This window comes from Pogonomyrmex barbatus, unplaced genomic scaffold, assembly GCF_055798465.1.
Source record: "Pogonomyrmex barbatus isolate J1 unplaced genomic scaffold, ASM5579846v1 scaffold17, whole genome shotgun sequence".
Classification (NCBI taxonomy): domain Eukaryota; kingdom Metazoa; phylum Arthropoda; class Insecta; order Hymenoptera; family Formicidae; genus Pogonomyrmex; species Pogonomyrmex barbatus.
Window position 1 is genome coordinate 3,604,410 of NW_028297113.1, and position 17,313 is coordinate 3,621,722.

Sequence of the window (17,313 nt, forward strand, 5' to 3'; positions counted from 1 at the left end):
GGATAAAATAATTTGATATCCGGTTGTATACGTGCTCGCATGTATAACATTTCGGAGATTATGCATTTATTGTACTTCTCTACATCCGATATTTCAACATTATCCCAGTCAAATTTATGTTTAAACGGATCATGGCTGAAGATGGCTTAAATACGAAACGTTCGTTTTTTGTGCTATATTTTACTATTAATTTAATTTGTACTATTACTTTGTATATTTTTTTAACTTAATTGTTACATTTTATATTTGATTTCTTTGCGTATTATCTTCCGTGTTCAATCTCTCATCAGCCCAGTCTCTGTAATAATTTATTCGTAATAATAATAATTTTCTGTAACAACCAGTAAGATAATAGTCATACATTTCTTATAAGAATAATTATTGAGATCAAAATTTTCCTCCATACATTGTTAAAATACTACTAAATTTTACGTACGACAATTTTTCAATATATACAAAAAAACGATACGTTTTAATCTTTACAACATAACTTCTAGACTTTTAATAAAAAATTTATATATCTTAGAAAAGAATTTTCTAGAAAACCATATTGAATAGTGCTTACTCGACTTTTTATCTATACATTTTACGCTTTCCCTTCTTCGTTGTCTTTTTTGGGGAAACAAAAAAAGATAAATAGCTCAAGTTTTTATTCTTTAATATTTTGTTACCAAAAAAAAACTTTTATGATAGAATGTAATAAATTAAATTATTCCAAAAAGCTTTGAAATATTAATCATAAACATTGTTAAAATCTAAAGATATCTGAAACGAATATTTCTAGAAATGAAACGAATATAAAAACTTAAAAAGTGTATTCAAATTGCAAAAGAAAAGGGATACGCTTTTGGGCCACGAAATAAAGAGAGTGCCGACTTCGATCATTGTGTTACTATTGCATTCTGCAAAAGCCATAAGAACACCCATATATCCTGAAATGTTAATAAGATGAAAATCTTACTGTCGTATGTCTATAATTAATACGAAAAAGTAACTTTTTTCGGTTTTTATTTTTTATTTTCTTTATTTCCACTTTTTATCTTCAATTTTGTTATATTTATTTTTATGCTTATCTCAATTTCACGAAATTACAGTGACCAAAGCTCTCTTTATCATCCGAAAAGCCACAAGTAATCCGTTTTATACGCCGCAAGATAAGATGTTTACCATCGCAAACTTCCTTCGGTTTCTCGATTATCAAAGTACAGCGATATTTCTTTATTGTTGTTAATAGAGTTCTCATCCCTATTCCCCATGTAGACGAAATTCCGCAGGAAGTTTATTTTTAATCGAGTTTATCTTTTATGGTTTTTCGAAACGGACTAGATATTCCTATTCTATGCATATTGTACAATGTTTGCATGAAGATAAGAGAGTAGATCTTTCCCTATAACTTATAAATATTGTAACTTAATATTAGAAAAGTATTAAACGATTGTTCTTGGCAGTTTCTATTCTTTTCTAATATCAAAGGTAAGCTTTTAAATTTTTTTCTAATTTTAATGTTCCATCAGAATAAAAAGATTGATTAATTAATAAGAAGTTTGAAATTTCTAAAATTTTTAATGGAGAAGGCAAAAGATTAATTTAAGAAAGAATGATAAGAATTGTTCGCTCGATATTTTTAAATCCAATAATAGGATAAACATAGATGCAGTTTAAAAATACAGTTGCACTTTTTTTCGATTACGTGTGTCACATATTCCTGTTTTTCCCGACATTTATTTATCTATACATCTGTCCGTCCGTCCGTTCGTCTGTCTCATGATCTTGTCGCAGCTTTTTAACACAATTTTTAATGAAGTCTAATATCTCGTTTCTCGGAAAATATATACAGCAGAAGCCTAGAGATGGCGCGCACATCTACACTTTTCTGTACCTTTCTGCACTCAAAAAGGACTCGATTAATGAACTGCACCGTAACTGTACCTAATTCATAATACGGTATTGAGTTTTTAAAACTCAAAAATTAAGCTTCGGAAAATTTTGCAAGAGGCGAAGTAGTCAGAGAATCTAGTCAGGAATATGTCGTATTAAGAACAAAAAATAATTCGGGAATTGTCACAGATTTTCTATTAGACCCTGCGCTACAGATTTTCAATACGGTCAGTGAATATCAGAACCGTGCTGTGGTCGTTGGTATTTGCATGTTACACGCAATGCGAACGTCACGATTGACGCCGTTATCACCGCATGTTTTCGTGATTTCATTCAGTTATGGATTAAATCGACTCGCCGATTTTACATTTGACCAGTGCTTCCAGTTACGAATTGAATACGATTTCGTAGTCATAGCAGAAGGTGCACCGGGAAGTCCCATCACGAGCGACAAATAAGAACCGTAAGTTGATAGGTTAGGTTGCATAATTCCGGAACGAGCACTGTTTCTCGCCGGCACTAAAGCTCTGTGTTCATGGTATTGAAATAGATTTTGAACAAAAAAAAAAAGAAAAGTTGATCAATTGACCCATATATTCACTGCGATTGATTAATTTTTCCTTCTTGAGAAATCTCGGATTGATTTCTAGCATCGCGGACATAAGGCTTAAGCGGGATGCAATGCTGGACTGTCAGTCGCAGAATTTCAAGTTGTGCTGTACTTTTACACATCGAATTACATTCCATTTTTAACACACAGACTGAACGAGTATGTCGAGTGAGAACAAGGGGCCTGTTCCGCCCCGTTGGCTTAATTGTCCGCGAAAAGCAATGAGGCTGATCCAGGATAAGTTTCTCGCCTTCAAAACACCCTTGTCTGCAGCCTATGATAGTCAGGTGCCTGAAGAATGTCGCTTCAATGTAGATATGTTCTTTGCGTATCTGAAAAGTCAGAAACTGAAGATGGGTTTGTGGATAGACTTGACCAACACATCAAGGTTTTATGATAAAAACACCATAGAAGAGTACGACTGTAAATATGTGAAACTGCAGTGTCGTGGCCATGGCGAAACTCCATCTGAAGAGCAGACTCGTGCTTTTGTGCAACTCTGCAGAAATTTCATTGCTCACAATCCCTTGGAGATTGTCGGCGTACATTGCACACATGGCTTTAATAGAACTGGATTTCTCATAATCAGTTACTTAGTGGAAGTAGATGGTACCAGTGTTGATGCTGGTATAGCTGAGTTTGCTATTGCAAGACCTCCTGGAATTTACAAAGCTGATTACATAAAGGAACTATACAAGCGATACGACGAAGAAGAAGATGCACCACCTCCGCCTGCGAGACCAACATGGTGCTTAGAAGATTCCAACATTGAGGATACAGATGAGGGACCGAGCACAGAAAACGACAATTGTCGGGAGGAAAAGAGCAAGAAGAAGAGACGTGAAATTTTTAATAAAAATCCAGTGTTTATGGCTGGTGTACCTGGTGTCTCTCCTATCCTAGAAAAAAAGAGGTTATCAGGAATTCAAAGGCGAGTCCAGGAAATCTGTGGATGGGAGGGATCTGGATTCCCTGGTTCTCAACCTGTGTCTATGGACTGTGACAATATAATATTACTGCACACAAAACCATATAGAGTATCTTGGAAAGCAGATGGTACGAGGTTAGTCAAAAATCTAAATTTAAAAAATCTATTTGAGATAATAAAATAGTTTAATAATACTAGTTAGATAGTATTTAAAAGTGTTTTAAAATACTATTTAAAATAAATATAAAACTATTTTATTAAAATTTATTAAAATTAAAATAAATATTTAATAGTATTTAAAAATATCTAAGTAAAAAACTGAAAAATTCACTGTTTTTGTTAAGATACATGATGTTGGCACAAGGAGATGGAGAGGTGTATTTTATAGACCGGGATAACAGCGTCTTTGAAGTGAACAACTTAACTTTCCCACACGTGCGAGAAAACCGATGTCTGAGAGATACTCTGATGGATGGTGTAAGCTGCAGCTTTATTACTAGTTATTTCATAAAAGTACAAAAAAAATGTTTAAACTTTTTAAATTATTTAACAGATTTTTTTAAAATTTTGCAGGAGATGGTGATCGACAAGGATAAAGACAAAGATATTCCTAGGTATTTGGTGTATGATGTCATCATGTATGATGGACAGGATGTCAGTAAATTACCGTTCCATCAAGACCGTTATTTCATAATCGAGCACAAAATAATAGCCGGTAGACAGAAAGCCATGAAAGAGGGACGATTAATTAAGGAACGGGAACCATTTTCGGTACGATTGAAATATTTCTGGGATGTGACGCAGAGTAAAAATCTGTTGGGCGAAAAATTTGCAAAGCAGCTTTCCCACGAACCGGATGGTTTGATTTTTCAACCTGCCAAGGAAAAATACTGTTCGGGAGTATCCACGGAGGTATTAAAGTGGAAACCACTGTCATTAAATTCTGTAGATTTCAAATTAAAAATTGTCACGGAAACAGGCGTGGGTATTGTACCGCGAAAAATTGGGCATCTTTATGTGGGCGGATTAAGAACGCCGTATGGCACGATAAAGATAACTAAACAGATCAAAGATCTGGACAATGCGATTATTGAATGTAAATTCGAAAATGGTCAATGGGTTTTTATGCGTCAGCGAGTGGACAAAACATATCCTAATTCCATTGGAACTGCCGAATCTGTATGCAAAAGTATTATTAAGCCGGTCACGAAGGAACGACTTCTGGATTATATCGACAAATACAGATTTGAACGGGAAGAGACAGACCTTATGCCACCACCGAGCAAAAAGAGAATTTTAAATGCATCATGATATCATCATTCTCATGATATCATGATGCATTTAAGATTCCCATTATCTTCATTATTATTATATTATTATTATTATAAATCATGTGTCGCAATTTTAATTATTATCCGAATGATATAATGAATTATATTTATTTAATTAGAATGCGGACACTTTTAAGCTTGAGGAGATCTTGATGTAATTTTACATTTCTTACTATATCTTGGATATGATTAAGTTGATCCGAATTTTGAGAAATGTTAAAGACTCAAGATGACAATTAGATATTTTTTGTCTATAGAAAAGAAAAGATCAAGAATGATATAAGAATAGAACGTTTATTACGCATTATGTTTAATTGTGATAAATGTGCCGTTCTTAGTTATAACAATCTTTATCAGATTTTAGTTTTAATATACAATATATCATGTATTTTGATGAATTGAGATTATTAATCGTTGAATAAAAAAACATTTTGTAATATATTTACGCTTTACGATTATTTCACATCCATCTAGTTTATGTATAAAGTATAGCGATTATATATTCGGTCTCTCTGTGTGTGTGTGTGTGTGTGTGTGTGTGTGTGTGTGTGTGTGTGTGTGTGTGTGTGTGTGTGTGTGTGTGGCGCGCGAGAGGGAGGGAGGGAGAGAGAGAGAGAGAGAGAGAGAGAGAGAGAGAGAGAGAGAGAGAGAGAGAGAGAGAGAGAGAGAGAGAGAGAGAGAGAGAGAGAGAGAGAGAGAGAGAGAGAGAGAGATTTATAATATATCCTATTTAATATTTTTCTGAACTGAACTTCTGAACTGAGAAAAAAAAGTTTTCTTTTAAGTTAATTTCTTCTTTAAGTTAATTTTTCTTTTTAAGTTAATTTTCCATAATCAAATAAATAAAATAAAAAAATCTTATATAGACTTTGTTTATTTATATTAAAAATTGAAATAGTGTAATTAAGAATTTTTTTTATGATACAAATCGTTTTTTTATGATTAAATTGTATTTTGCATCATTGCAGATCGCACCGTGTTGTTGTGGTACGCGAAGGACTTCACGTCGAAAGATCGCAAATCTCTGCGGGTTAACATAGAATTTGATCACGCAACTTTAATACGTTGGTCTCCGGATGGAAAGGCATTTATTATTCACAAAGCCGTGGCTAATACTATTGAGGTATACAAGATCGTGAAGAAACCTGATGGTCATTTGGCCTCTGCGACCAAGGCATTGGAGTTTCCACAGGTATTACATTATTTCTATTTTACTTGCTCAAAAAAATTTCTTCTGATTACTTATATTTTTTTACTAGAAAGTCTTTAAAATGATACGATAATAGATTGTATATAAGCTACTTTGGAATGTGTGTATCAATTTTTTTTCTTTATTACAGCGTCACACTGATGATGTTGTTGGAATGGATATCGCGTGCACCGGGAAATACATTATCACGTGTAGTAAAGCAAACGATCTTATTATATGGGACTTGAAAGGACAACCTCTGGCGACGTTAGAATTACATCTAGGATCTACTTATCGTGCTCGCATATCGCCTTGTGGCCGATTCGTTGCTGCCTCGGGTAAGGAGATTCATTTTGCTCTTGGATGTTAAAGAATTTCGTTAAATTGTAAAAAAAAAAAAAATAGAGATTTCAATAAAATTTTTCATTTAGGTTTTACACCAGATGTGAACGTATGGGAGGTGGTCTTTAGCAAATCTGGAGAATTCAAGACGGTAGCCAAAGCGTTTGACCTTGCCGGACATTCATCCGGGGTTCTCGACTTTGACTTCAGCGCTGATACCAATCACATGGCCACCGTATCTAAGGACGGGACGTATCGCTTCTATGATACAAAAAGTAGCGTAACAAAATCATTAGCAAAACACATAAAATATGAGCGTGAAATGTATGAAGTTTTTATTCATCTGTTTCCCTTTTCCAGTTGAATTCGAGAAGGGAGAAGATCCGCATGTTTTGATAACTGGCACCTGGAATACTACGGCACAAGCAAGTGTCGCTTTATCTCCGAATACAGAAGTCCTCGTGATTGCTCATGGATCGTCTATATCTCTTTACTCTACCATTACCGGTACTCTCGATACCACCATAGAAGATATTTTCTTAGGTAAAATTACTGACAATTATTTCACATGTAAGTTTTCACAAGTGGATTTATCAAACTCTTCTTTCGTAGGACCCATTACACGCCTGACATTCGACGCTATGGGAGAATACTTGTTGGCTGCGGGGGATAAGCACATCAAGATTTTCCGTAACGTTACTGGATACCGGACCGCAATAGAATCCGCTAAACGCAAGCTGGAACAGAGACAGACGCAGGCAACAAAGGAACGTTTAGAAAAAATGATTCGCGATAACAAGAAGTTGCTCGAAGATATAGGAGAGAAATGTCCAGAATGACATTAACTCGCTCTTTTTTTTTATCGTCTCTTGACGAAATTGATTAAAGACAAATGAAATTATTGTCTCGGGGTCTAATGCTTTCTATATCATGTACATATTAATACATGAATTTACCTATTTTCTGCAAATAAAAATAACTTTCATATGCATGAATCTCCTAAACGTTCGATTTTTAATGTCATCTACAGAAAATTTATATCATAAACTTGAGTAAATTTTGGAAGTCTGCGTAGACGGCATTGGGAATGAACTACTTTTTTAACTACATTTTATCCTTATTCTCTTTTTAAATTCATATTCTATATGGTATAATATAATAAATAGATTAAGTAGTAAAGCAAAATTATATGTATTCTCTAAAACATTTTCACGCATATAGATTGTAATATATTTTCTTATACATATTATGAATAAAACGTACAACAAATTAGGAAACCTTTTCAGTTTTTTATATTTAATAGATTTTCGTATAAAGATGATGATATTGAATTTGATCGCTAAATTTTAACTTAAAATATGTCATCGCATAAATTTAAGTTTCAAGAATAATTTAAGTAAAAATAAAATTACAGTTTATTCTAGAGAATGAATTGGTACGTATTATAAATTGTTACATACTACACACACTCATCGCTTTTAAACAATTTTTATTGTTATATCTTGTACGTTGTATCTTTTACTACCATGTGCCCAAGGAGATAATTACAGTTTTCTTTCTTTCTTTTTTTTTTTTTTTTTTTTTTTTAATAAGATTTGTATCATGTTGACATACACAGATTCGGAACTGTTCACGTATTTTATACTCTTACTTTATATTCTCGTACAGTGCTACTTTTGTCCTTTTTTCGACAAGAACGTGGCCTTCTATTAATAAACTACAAAAAATTTCTATATAATAGATAAACTATGTACAAAATAGTATCCTTGGCATCGTGAGTTGCAAACTGCAAGTCTGAAATGGAACGCGCAATCATGCATGATCGCTCACGTTCGAGAACACGTTTTTATTTAGTATGATTTTTGGACAAGTGTGTTTGGTATTTGGTGTACACATAATGTGTAACTTAAAGAATATTACGAATTTATTGTATTTTATTTAGGCTATAAAAAAAACGTTTATCGATTCACATTGTTTCGAAATTATACACATTTTCCCATCTAGAACGTATGAAAAGAAATAATGTTTATTGCTGTAATAACAAACATTTCATTATTCTTGGTGGAAAGTATGTTGTTGTTGAAAAAAAGCAGTTCCGACTTTTTTTTTATAAATAATTATAATTATAAATTTGAACGAGTTCCAAAACTTATTTCATGCTGCACTGTTGTTGTGTATAAAATTGAAAGCAGCACGAGAATTTTGCAAAATTTAATTAAAAACGCAATAGATGCCTAAAATCAGATTTTGATATAATTTTATCATTTATTGCATTAAATATTTATTGCGTTAAATTATATATTATATGTTCGATCAATTAAAATTTCAGGAAATACATATAGTTTAAAAAAGAATGGCTAATTTGATAAAAAAAAAATGTGATTTAACGTTACAACATACTGTATTAATTATAAATCTAAATTAATTAAGTTTAAAATACACAAAATAGTTCCAAATTTTAACTAAATAAATTTAATTCTATTATTTTATCGTATAATATAGATGAGCGATGAAACAATGATGGAAATGCAATTGCATGGTTGTGTTATTAGTTCCAGTAAAAATCTTCATACGCATTTTATTTGAATCAAATAATTATAGTATTAATGTGTTTTTGAACTTATAATAATAGTAAATATCGGTTTATCAATATCTGGCACTTAATGGCAGATCAATGGTACTTTTAAAAGCCCCTTTTAGATTTACTTATTGATGCAAAATTCTGAATGATGCAAAAAATTGCAATAAAATATTTTAATAATGATCCTATCAATAGTTAAGCATGTTTTTAAGTGTTGCTCTTATCACACTGATTGAAGATGCCGCCACACGTTATCACTCGAGTGAAAAAAGTTACAAAATGGAGTCTTGATCACTTAGCTTGATGTCGGATAAATTTTTTGTTAGTTTCATCTGTTTTGTTTTTTTTTTTTTTTTTTTTTTAATGCGTCACTAACAACACGTGCATGCACACGTGAGTGTAAAATAAGATTAAACTTTTATTTTTGTGTTGGTGCGTATCGTCTACTTATAATAAATAGATAATGTGATTTATTTCTTCTCCTTGTCAATTTCAGTAATTTCTCTCTTGACAGAAGTTTTATTGTCAGATTTCTTGTCCTTGTCTACATCGGCAGGTTCTTTTTTTACTTGGACTTTATTATCACTCCACCTGGTATCCGTTTTAAACTTGCTCTCTATCTCAGAACCGTTTATCTCTCCACCAATCTTCTCATCTTGAATTTCTACTACTTCTACTTTTCTCGTATCACTCTGCATCATTTTGGCCGCTATGTGGTATATATTTTTTACCGCAGTCAAATAAGTATGACAGTCCGTCTATAAAAAAGATACAAGAAAATGATATAATTTTATTTGTATTTTTTACGAATTAAATGTCAAATAAAAAACGAGTATACTCACAGAGACTTTCTTGAGTTTTTCTTCTGTGCTTCGTAACTTATCTTTGTATATCTTCAAATCTTCTGAAAGACCTTTAATACTATTTGTCTGTTTCGTAGATTTTTCATTGACTACGATTAACTCGTGCTGTAGTTCCATCATACGATCCTCGGTATCTAAGCGTGCTTTCTCAGATCTTTTCAACTGACTGACAAGTTTTTCTACATCTAGTAAAGAGCCTTTGTATGTAACGATACCTTCCGGAATTGTTTCTTCGTCAGCTTTTTCTACGATACAATCCTCTCTTCTCGCTCTTTTTGAAGGTGGCCCGCTTCCCACAAATACAGGTAACAATTTTTTATTTCCTATAAACGTAAATATATAGCAATAATTATAAACTTGAATATATGTTATATATTAAAATGTTCCATTATTGAAAAGAGATATATATTAAAGAGATATATTACCGAGGGCAAGCGAACGCAATATATCCTCCTCGCTTTCCGTCTTGGTCGATTCACCTTTATCATTTTCTTTGTCATCTTTTTTTTCATCTTTTAAGTCATCCTCCTTCGATTTATCTGTTAATTTACGATAATGTAGAGAATCTCGTGTAACAACTTTTTGTACTAATTTCCGTACTTGAGCTCTTGACAAATTCAACCCCAGAGTATAAATAAGTTCTTCAATATCTTTATCAAATATATATCCACAATGCGTCTGATCAAAATACACAAAAGAAAGTAAGAGATAAGGATCATGTGTGTATAATTTAGTTTTCCGTTTCTTTCCGTCTTTATCTCTGTCCCTTCTACCGTCTTTCACAGAATCGTCATCCTATAAAGATAATAGTGTCTATATTATAAAATATATTTATTTATGCGCTATATTCCATTTATTTATAACACATTATACATATTTCTTGTCAATTAAAAAAAATTTTTATATGGAACATAAAATATAAAAAATAAATTTCTCTTACATCTGATTCATCATCTTCATCATCATCATCATCATCATTCTTCTCTTTTTCTCTATCCTTGTCATCCATTTTACATTTTGCATCTTTGTCATCCTTCTTATCCTTAGCTTCTTCTCTTTTCTTATCGTCCCGTTTTTCATCCTTCCTGGATTTCTTCTCATCTTCCTTTCTTTTATCATCTTTTTTGTCCTCTCTTTTATCATCCTTCTTATCCTTTTTCTTATCCTCATCCTTTTCCTTAGTTTTTTCAGGAAGGTTGGATAATGCACGATAAATGCGAAAGCCGAAATCCCGCATCAACATTTCATTAAATAGTTCAGCAAAGAGAGATACTTCAAAGGAATGTTCCTAATATATTCAAGAGGTTTATATACAATTTGTTTCTCTTAACATAAGCGAAATTAATTTTTAAAATATCAAATACCTTGGTATCTTCTGGTCTGTAGTCTAATAATACGCTCAACGACATAACTGTACAGTCAAATTTCCCACTCTTGGCCAATCTAGAGGGATGAACAATAATGTGCGATGAATCGGGCAAGGTATACCTCTTTTCAAGTACAGTACGTTCACGTTCATAAAGTTTTCTCTTGTCTTCATCATGCTGGAAATAACGAGAGTTAATGATATTAAAAATCTAATATATTCTGAAAAAATAATTTTTGTCTATCTATCAGAAAATTAAATAAACTATTACTTACATCTTTACTATCTCTGAATTTTTTATCATCTTCTTCCTTTGTCGGTGGCGAGACGTCTTCTTCATTTTCATCCGCCTCGTCTTGCCGACCTTCCTCTTTGGCTTGCTCGGACTTTACAGCTTTTAAAAGTCTAGCTAGTAATTGTGACTTCAAACCTTTCGAGCTCAAATTACGAGCTGCCAGTTCTTGACGTAATTCATTCACCTGCATTAATTAAGACACATCAGACTTGGAATTTATAAAACGTATAAAAATAGAAATAAAAAGTTTCTATATTTAAATACTAACGTTCATCGATTTTGGATCTAGCTCGGAATAATGTGTAGGATCCTTTTTCTCGGGCATTGTGTCATCCTGAAAGAAGAGAATGCATGTTAGTAAAAAAGAAGTAAAAAGCCTAGAGAAAAAAACTATAAAACAGAAGCAGCCCCTATAACGAAACGAAACCACTCCCTCTTCATTCTTTCATCACTCTCTAATTTTTTCAACACTCTCACATTGTGATATACACATATCTTCATTCACGATGACCGTCAAGTATGACTCAAGTAACTGCTAGAATCTCATAGTGTCCTGGCTCTGGTGTCTGTGTGATCGGTAGGTTACGGATAATATCAATAATGTTGTAGTATAAAACGATTAAATGAAAATTTTTGAATGATTTTTCAATGTTGGTGAAGGTTTCAGGAAAGGGAATGGCTCAGCTGCGCTCTTCTCCGAGCTAGGCTTGCTTGCTTCTCTTGTTAATGCAATGTGACTGCCATTGGCTAAAGGAGCGATACATTACCCTTCGATCCTCGTTTGCGACATTTAAAAGCGTTTACATTATGAATTTTTTCTTAATTTACACATATAATAATAAAACAATCTTAATAAAACAACGATCTTAATATAAACATAATTACAAAATATGTATATACAAACTTTGTCTTATTGAAAGTTGTTTGAAACATTTAATTTGAATAATATCATAAATGACTTATGCCATAAAATAAGACATCTTATCTTATGGAAGAAGTCAAATCCATAGATATGTATTTTATAAAAAAAAAAAGACCAGAAACTAATCACCTACTGATACAAAAATATACTTGTACTTTAGAATATTTTTACTGTCGTCTATTAATACAACATATCTCGTACGTTAAGCCAACACATCTAAATTATGATTTTTTTTTTAATCGACGACAGATAAAATTTGTTGCACATTTGTTGTTGATAAAAACAAAGGCGAGATATAGTATTCGAAACAAATTAACTTATCGATAGGATCGATGGACAAGTATAGCCTATTGAAAATCCAGTTTAGTAATGGGGAGAAACGGTTGGCACGAGTATCTATATATATATATATATATATATATATATATATATATATATATATATATATATATATATAGAATATATAATAATGTAATAAAAAGGTATAAAAGTAATATGGGATGATGTTGGCAGTGCCTTTTGATCAACGGCGGCAGCCTCATCAGTCTCATTGGCAGCATCCATATCGTCGGGATTAGAGGCAGCACGCAGTAACTTTCGCTCCAGTTGTCTCTTATAGTTGAGTTGCAGCCCGTCCCATTCCAATCTGGTAGGTACACAGCTCCAAACATCTGGGAGAAATAGTATGACGGTTTCAACGCGAGAGGGTACCACTCGCCCGGACTTGTGGGTCGTTTCTGCGCGTCTGTAGTAGAGTTCCAGGAAGCGGTACCTGTGCCGCAAGGAAAAACAATACCCAAACGTCAACTCAGATTAATGCCGCTTAGCGTTGCCTTATATGCTAAGTGTTCGCTCGCTTGTTCGTAAAGCCCACGCACTGCATACAAAGCCACGTACAGCGCACAACGTAGAGACCATTTGAGAGAGAAAGCACAACTCAGTGGGTCATAATGATATAATAATAGAACAATAGTGATGATTTGTCTGCCGCGACTGCTCGTGTATCATCGTCGACGGGGGAGGGTGTGCTCGAAACCGGGATCCAGTGCAGCAATCTCCATCGGTCGCTCGTGTTTACGATAAATACATACCTCCACTGCAGAGAGATCGAGCTACAATCTTAGTTTATCAAGTCAGAGAACTGATATTAGAGAAATTACTCTCTGTCGAGATCGTGAATAGTACACCTATCGAATGTGTATCTTAACGCCACATGATGTTTCTACCTTTTTTTTCGAATCACTTGTTTTTACGTTGATGATAAAGAACTCTAGAGAAATATAGTCCTAGACAATTAAGAAAAAAAAAGAGTTTTAAAAAAAGAGTGAAGAGTTCCGTAATTGTGACCTTCGGTTTTGATTTGGAAAGTATCGACGGAAATACTGCAATATTAACGGGCAGAAAAATTCACTGATATCATATTGCTCTTTGTAACGAATCGGGGCTTTAAAAAAAAGCTGTCTATGAAAGTGCTCCAGATGTACATTGAACGGAAAGTATTTCTACTTGAAAAGGCGTACCACTGAGTGCAGCTGGACAAATCTATTCCGGTAAGTGCTTTACAGGTCCTCACAGCCGTCTTGATTAATACAGACGGATCTTTTTCAGGATTAGGTCCATCTAACGAAGGACTCCATGGTCCACCTATAGCCATTGTCTCGTTTTTGCCCCGTAAGCCTACTAAGAAATTTATAAGACGTGTAGGGTGAACATAATCGCGATCGGGATCTCTGTCCTCGGAAACTCCGCAACACCTTTTGTATATCTCTTCCATGGCAGGCATAGATATGAGCATAACCTAAAAATAATTACGACATATTCAGTACATGAAAATCATTTCGATACGCATGTGTAATTCTGATCTCAATCGCGCTACAAGTATCGGCGCGCTCAAATCTCAACTTTCGCTTGTCTCTCTCGTCATATAATGATGACCGTGACACAATTTCTTGACAGACCTTTGCAGAGAATAGATAATCAGCATCCGAAGGTTCTAGTATCACTGTATTTTCGTTACACGGATCAACATCTTTATGCATAACATGGAAGGAGCACGGTTTATTAAGAGTAAATGGCATATGCGGTGGAAAAGCATCGACCCATCTGAAGTTAGTAGAAAAGAAGTCGCTAGGAATGTACATATTTTGATAGCGTCTTCTTATCTCAAGAACATCTGCTTCAGGCCTGTGATAATAACCAATAATAATTGCGTGACTCTGCCAATGGCATACGTTTGTATCGATAAATAAATTTCACTTACAGATCCAATGCGATTTTCGGTATTTGCACCATGTAACGCGGTACGACTCTTGTGCGCCGGCGAGGTCTCGGTGATTTACTCCTCCTAGTTCTTGAAGGGCTACGATCCTCTTTCTTCTCGCGTTCCCTTATTCTCTCCTCACGACGTCTCTTTCTTTCTATTTCCTCGTCATCGTTTCTCCGTTCACGAGGAGATCTTTCTCTTACTCTACCAACCTTATTACGATTGCTGGTAGTATTGGAATTTGTCGTACTTGTTGTGAACCTACTACAATTCGTAAAATTCCATCATTAAAATATTCAGAACATACATTAAAACAATTTGATCTTAACATTTAAATTACTTTCTCTCTCTCTCTCTCTCTCTCTCTCTCTCTCTCTCTCATTAAATATCATAATACAGTAAATCAATACAGAATCAATTAGCTTCACCTGTTATTAGGATTTTCTGTTGGAGGAGGTACAGCATTATAGGTGCCTGACGTCCTATTTGGTTGCTGCTGCTGCTGTTGTTGTTGACGGTTCGGTTGATTAGTTTGCTGAGTGTTTGCATTGTTACTATTGTTACCCATGGGGAGCACTTGTATTCTAGTGGCGTTCCATTTGAATGGCATTGAAGGATTGTACGACGCCTCTACAAGCACACGATCTCCTACTACGGGATTAGACCCCTTTACACATGCACTGGAATAGAGTGGATAAGAAATTCATTAGAACATACAACACATGAGACAGATGTACCTCTTCTAACACTTACCTAGTTTGAAAAAATACATCTTCATCTACAAAGCCAAAATTATCATGTACTTTGGTAACAGTACCCGTGAAAACTCTTTGCTTTGTCGACGATGAAGGTACATTTTGCTGCACCTGTTGTGGAACACCAGCTACAGAGGGTTGAAAAGCATTTGTGTTCAATGCTCGTGGTGTTGGGTAAGAAACTGTAGCGACCTGTGGATATAGTTGTCCTGCTATACCCGATGGTAAATTGGAGCCAAGAGTCGCCATGGATGCCATGGTAATGTTGGGCTATATAGAATTATTTATATTCATTTTATTGTAAATATTTTATTTTAAATAATTCATTTAATATCAGCAATGTTAATTCTTGATACCTGCTGCAATCCCAAACTTTGTTGGTACACTTGTTGGGTCTGTTGTTGGTATTGCACCATAGGCTGTCCTCCAATGCTGCCCATGGCTTGACCCAGCATTTGCTGCTGGATATTTTGTATTCCTTGTCCTTTGGTCAAAACATTATCAAAGGTCATTACACAGTTTAAACGTTTTTCTATCATAATATTTCTCAGCGTTTTATTTACGCGAATACTTTAAGAAAAAAAAAAAAAAAAAAAATAAAGAAGCGACAACTAAATTCCTCTTAAAAATTTTAAAAATATCCGTTTTATTTTGATGATAATATGTTGCTTCGAAAATCTCATCAAGCATCAGAAACCGATTTCAAGACATAATTTCGTAGGACATGACTGACAACACACGAAAAGGATAACAGGAAAGGGAAGACGACAATTCCCGTGGAGCATCCTTTCACGGAGAGTGACCAGCTACTTTAGAGGTCATCAGGTGTCGAGAAAACCTCGTGCTTCGGAACGAAACATCGCGGCCGAAACAGCTGCGGATTTGCGTAACGCACAAACCGTGACCTCGCGCGCTCGCGCTAAAATAAAGAGTCGATAAAAAAAAAAAAGAAGATCTTGGCAGTCCTCCGTCGCGATTGCACACGGAACGACGACGAGAAGGGTGACACGTTCAGGACTCCCTCGCCGTTCGCACATGCGAGGGGGGGACAAAAAACCCCCCCCGCGCTCGCCGTTCGCGCTCACCTGCATTGCGGACCCACGGTGGGTTCTTGCCGCCGCCGAACGGGGACAGATTGCTCATTCTGCGTACGGGCGGACCGTTACGTCGGGCCGACTGTGCGGATGTGTGCGAAACGCGACGGATTTGGCAGACACTCGCGTTCAGCGTCCTTCATTCGGGCGCCATGTTTTCGGGACGTACTGGTGCGCGTACTACGTGAATCGCCGCGGCGTCCCAGATGCGGCCGGAAGTTTGCCGCGAAGAGCACGGCCGTTGAGCACCGCGCCATTTTTCGTATTTATCCCATCGCTAACTTGCGTGCGCCAACATGCGGACAGTTGTCAGACGTCTCAAACGATTGTTGTTTCATCTGTCTTAGGTAATATATACGCGTAATTAATATTAGAGGTATAGTATGAAACACTGGGCCATTGTATCTACTGCGGCAGAAAAGTATTTTTTGCTACCGCAACACTTCCCGCGCTAGTAAAAATTGTGTTTACGAAAACTTAAATGTACGTTTTTGTATTTTATGTTTCAGATATTGATAAACAAAAAGTTCGTCGATATTGTAGTTAAAAGAATCGTGTATTTTTAAAAACTTAACAGATTATTATTTATTATAATTTTGTCATCATTGATATATCTACTCAAATATTTATAGTGTTAAAAAAAAATAAATGTTTAAAAGGATACTTATTTAAGAAAATCTTTATGTTTTAAATATTTAATATATATGTCACTCTTCTTGAAAAAAAGAGCTTGAAACTTTTTTTTTAACAAATTTATTCTTAGATTGGGCAAATTTCGCATGTTGCATTAATAACTCCTCTCGCAGTATTCGAATACGTTGAGTTCTTTTTCGTTTCAATTGTTTTATTATTCTCTCGTAATTCTCCCCAATTATGTACAAAAATATAATGAGAAT

At 34.6% G+C, this 17,313-nt stretch overlaps 2 protein-coding genes across 5 annotated transcripts in view; one reads left to right on the forward strand and one right to left on the reverse strand.

Annotated features, from left to right (window-relative positions):
• mRNA-cap (RNA guanylyltransferase and 5'-phosphatase mRNA capping enzyme) overlaps nucleotides 1-7,273 on the forward strand; it is a 44,085-nt gene extending 36,812 nt beyond the window's left edge. Inside the window, exons 4-8 of one of the 3 annotated variants that reach the window (XM_089074565.1) lie at nucleotides 5,716-5,939; nucleotides 6,088-6,274; nucleotides 6,368-6,553; nucleotides 6,639-6,821; nucleotides 6,891-7,273. In XM_089074565.1, coding sequence (XP_088930691.1) covers nucleotides 5,716-5,939; nucleotides 6,088-6,274; nucleotides 6,368-6,553; nucleotides 6,639-6,821; nucleotides 6,891-7,117 — 1,007 coding nt within the window. In that variant the 3' untranslated portion in view covers nucleotides 7,118-7,273. Of the gene's footprint in view, nucleotides 1-1,887; nucleotides 2,342-2,638; nucleotides 3,552-3,760; nucleotides 3,894-3,989; nucleotides 5,189-5,715; nucleotides 5,940-6,087; nucleotides 6,275-6,367; nucleotides 6,554-6,638; nucleotides 6,822-6,890 lie in introns of those variants that run through there. The other 2 variants (XM_011645190.3, XM_089074564.1) reach the window with 2 other exon arrangements.
• A 274-nt stretch (nucleotides 7,274-7,547) lies between these two features.
• On the reverse strand, nucleotides 7,548-16,651 carry LOC105431159 (cell division cycle and apoptosis regulator protein 1). Of its 2 annotated transcripts, none has more exons than XM_011645181.2 (15): nucleotides 16,409-16,651; nucleotides 15,680-15,807; nucleotides 15,322-15,593; nucleotides 14,997-15,248; nucleotides 14,566-14,829; nucleotides 14,264-14,489; nucleotides 13,826-14,103; nucleotides 12,822-13,077; nucleotides 11,652-11,717; nucleotides 11,364-11,567; nucleotides 11,087-11,266; nucleotides 10,663-11,010; nucleotides 10,148-10,517; nucleotides 9,702-10,045; nucleotides 7,548-9,617 (listed from the first exon to the last, which is right to left on the reverse strand). In XM_011645181.2, the coding sequence occupies exons 1-15, from the start codon at nucleotides 16,464-16,466 to the stop codon at nucleotides 9,330-9,332; spliced, it is 3,534 nt and encodes a 1,177-aa protein (XP_011643483.2). In that variant the 5' UTR covers nucleotides 16,467-16,651; the 3' UTR covers nucleotides 7,548-9,329. The 2 variants fall into 2 exon arrangements, with proteins under 2 accessions (XP_011643483.2, XP_011643482.2); XM_011645180.3 differs by having other exon boundaries at nucleotides 14,566-14,832; nucleotides 16,409-16,648.
• Between the last annotated feature and the right edge of the window lie 662 nt (nucleotides 16,652-17,313).

What these genes read in the sequence shown, in the direction of transcription:
- LOC105431159 (XM_011645180.3), bottom strand. Translation starts at nt 16,466, where the DNA reads ATGAGCAATCTGTCCCCGTTCGGCGGCGGCAAGAACCCACCGTGGGTC. An exon ending in CTGCCGCCGTTGATCAAAAG is followed by an intron (nt 11,718 to 12,821) that starts GCACTGCCAACA and finishes CTCTTCTTTCAG; the next exon opens with GATGACACAATGCCCGAGAA. An exon ending in ATTGCGTTCGCTTGCCCTCG is followed by an intron (nt 10,046 to 10,147) that starts GTAATATATCTC and finishes TTACGTTTATAG; the next exon opens with GAAATAAAAAATTGTTACCT.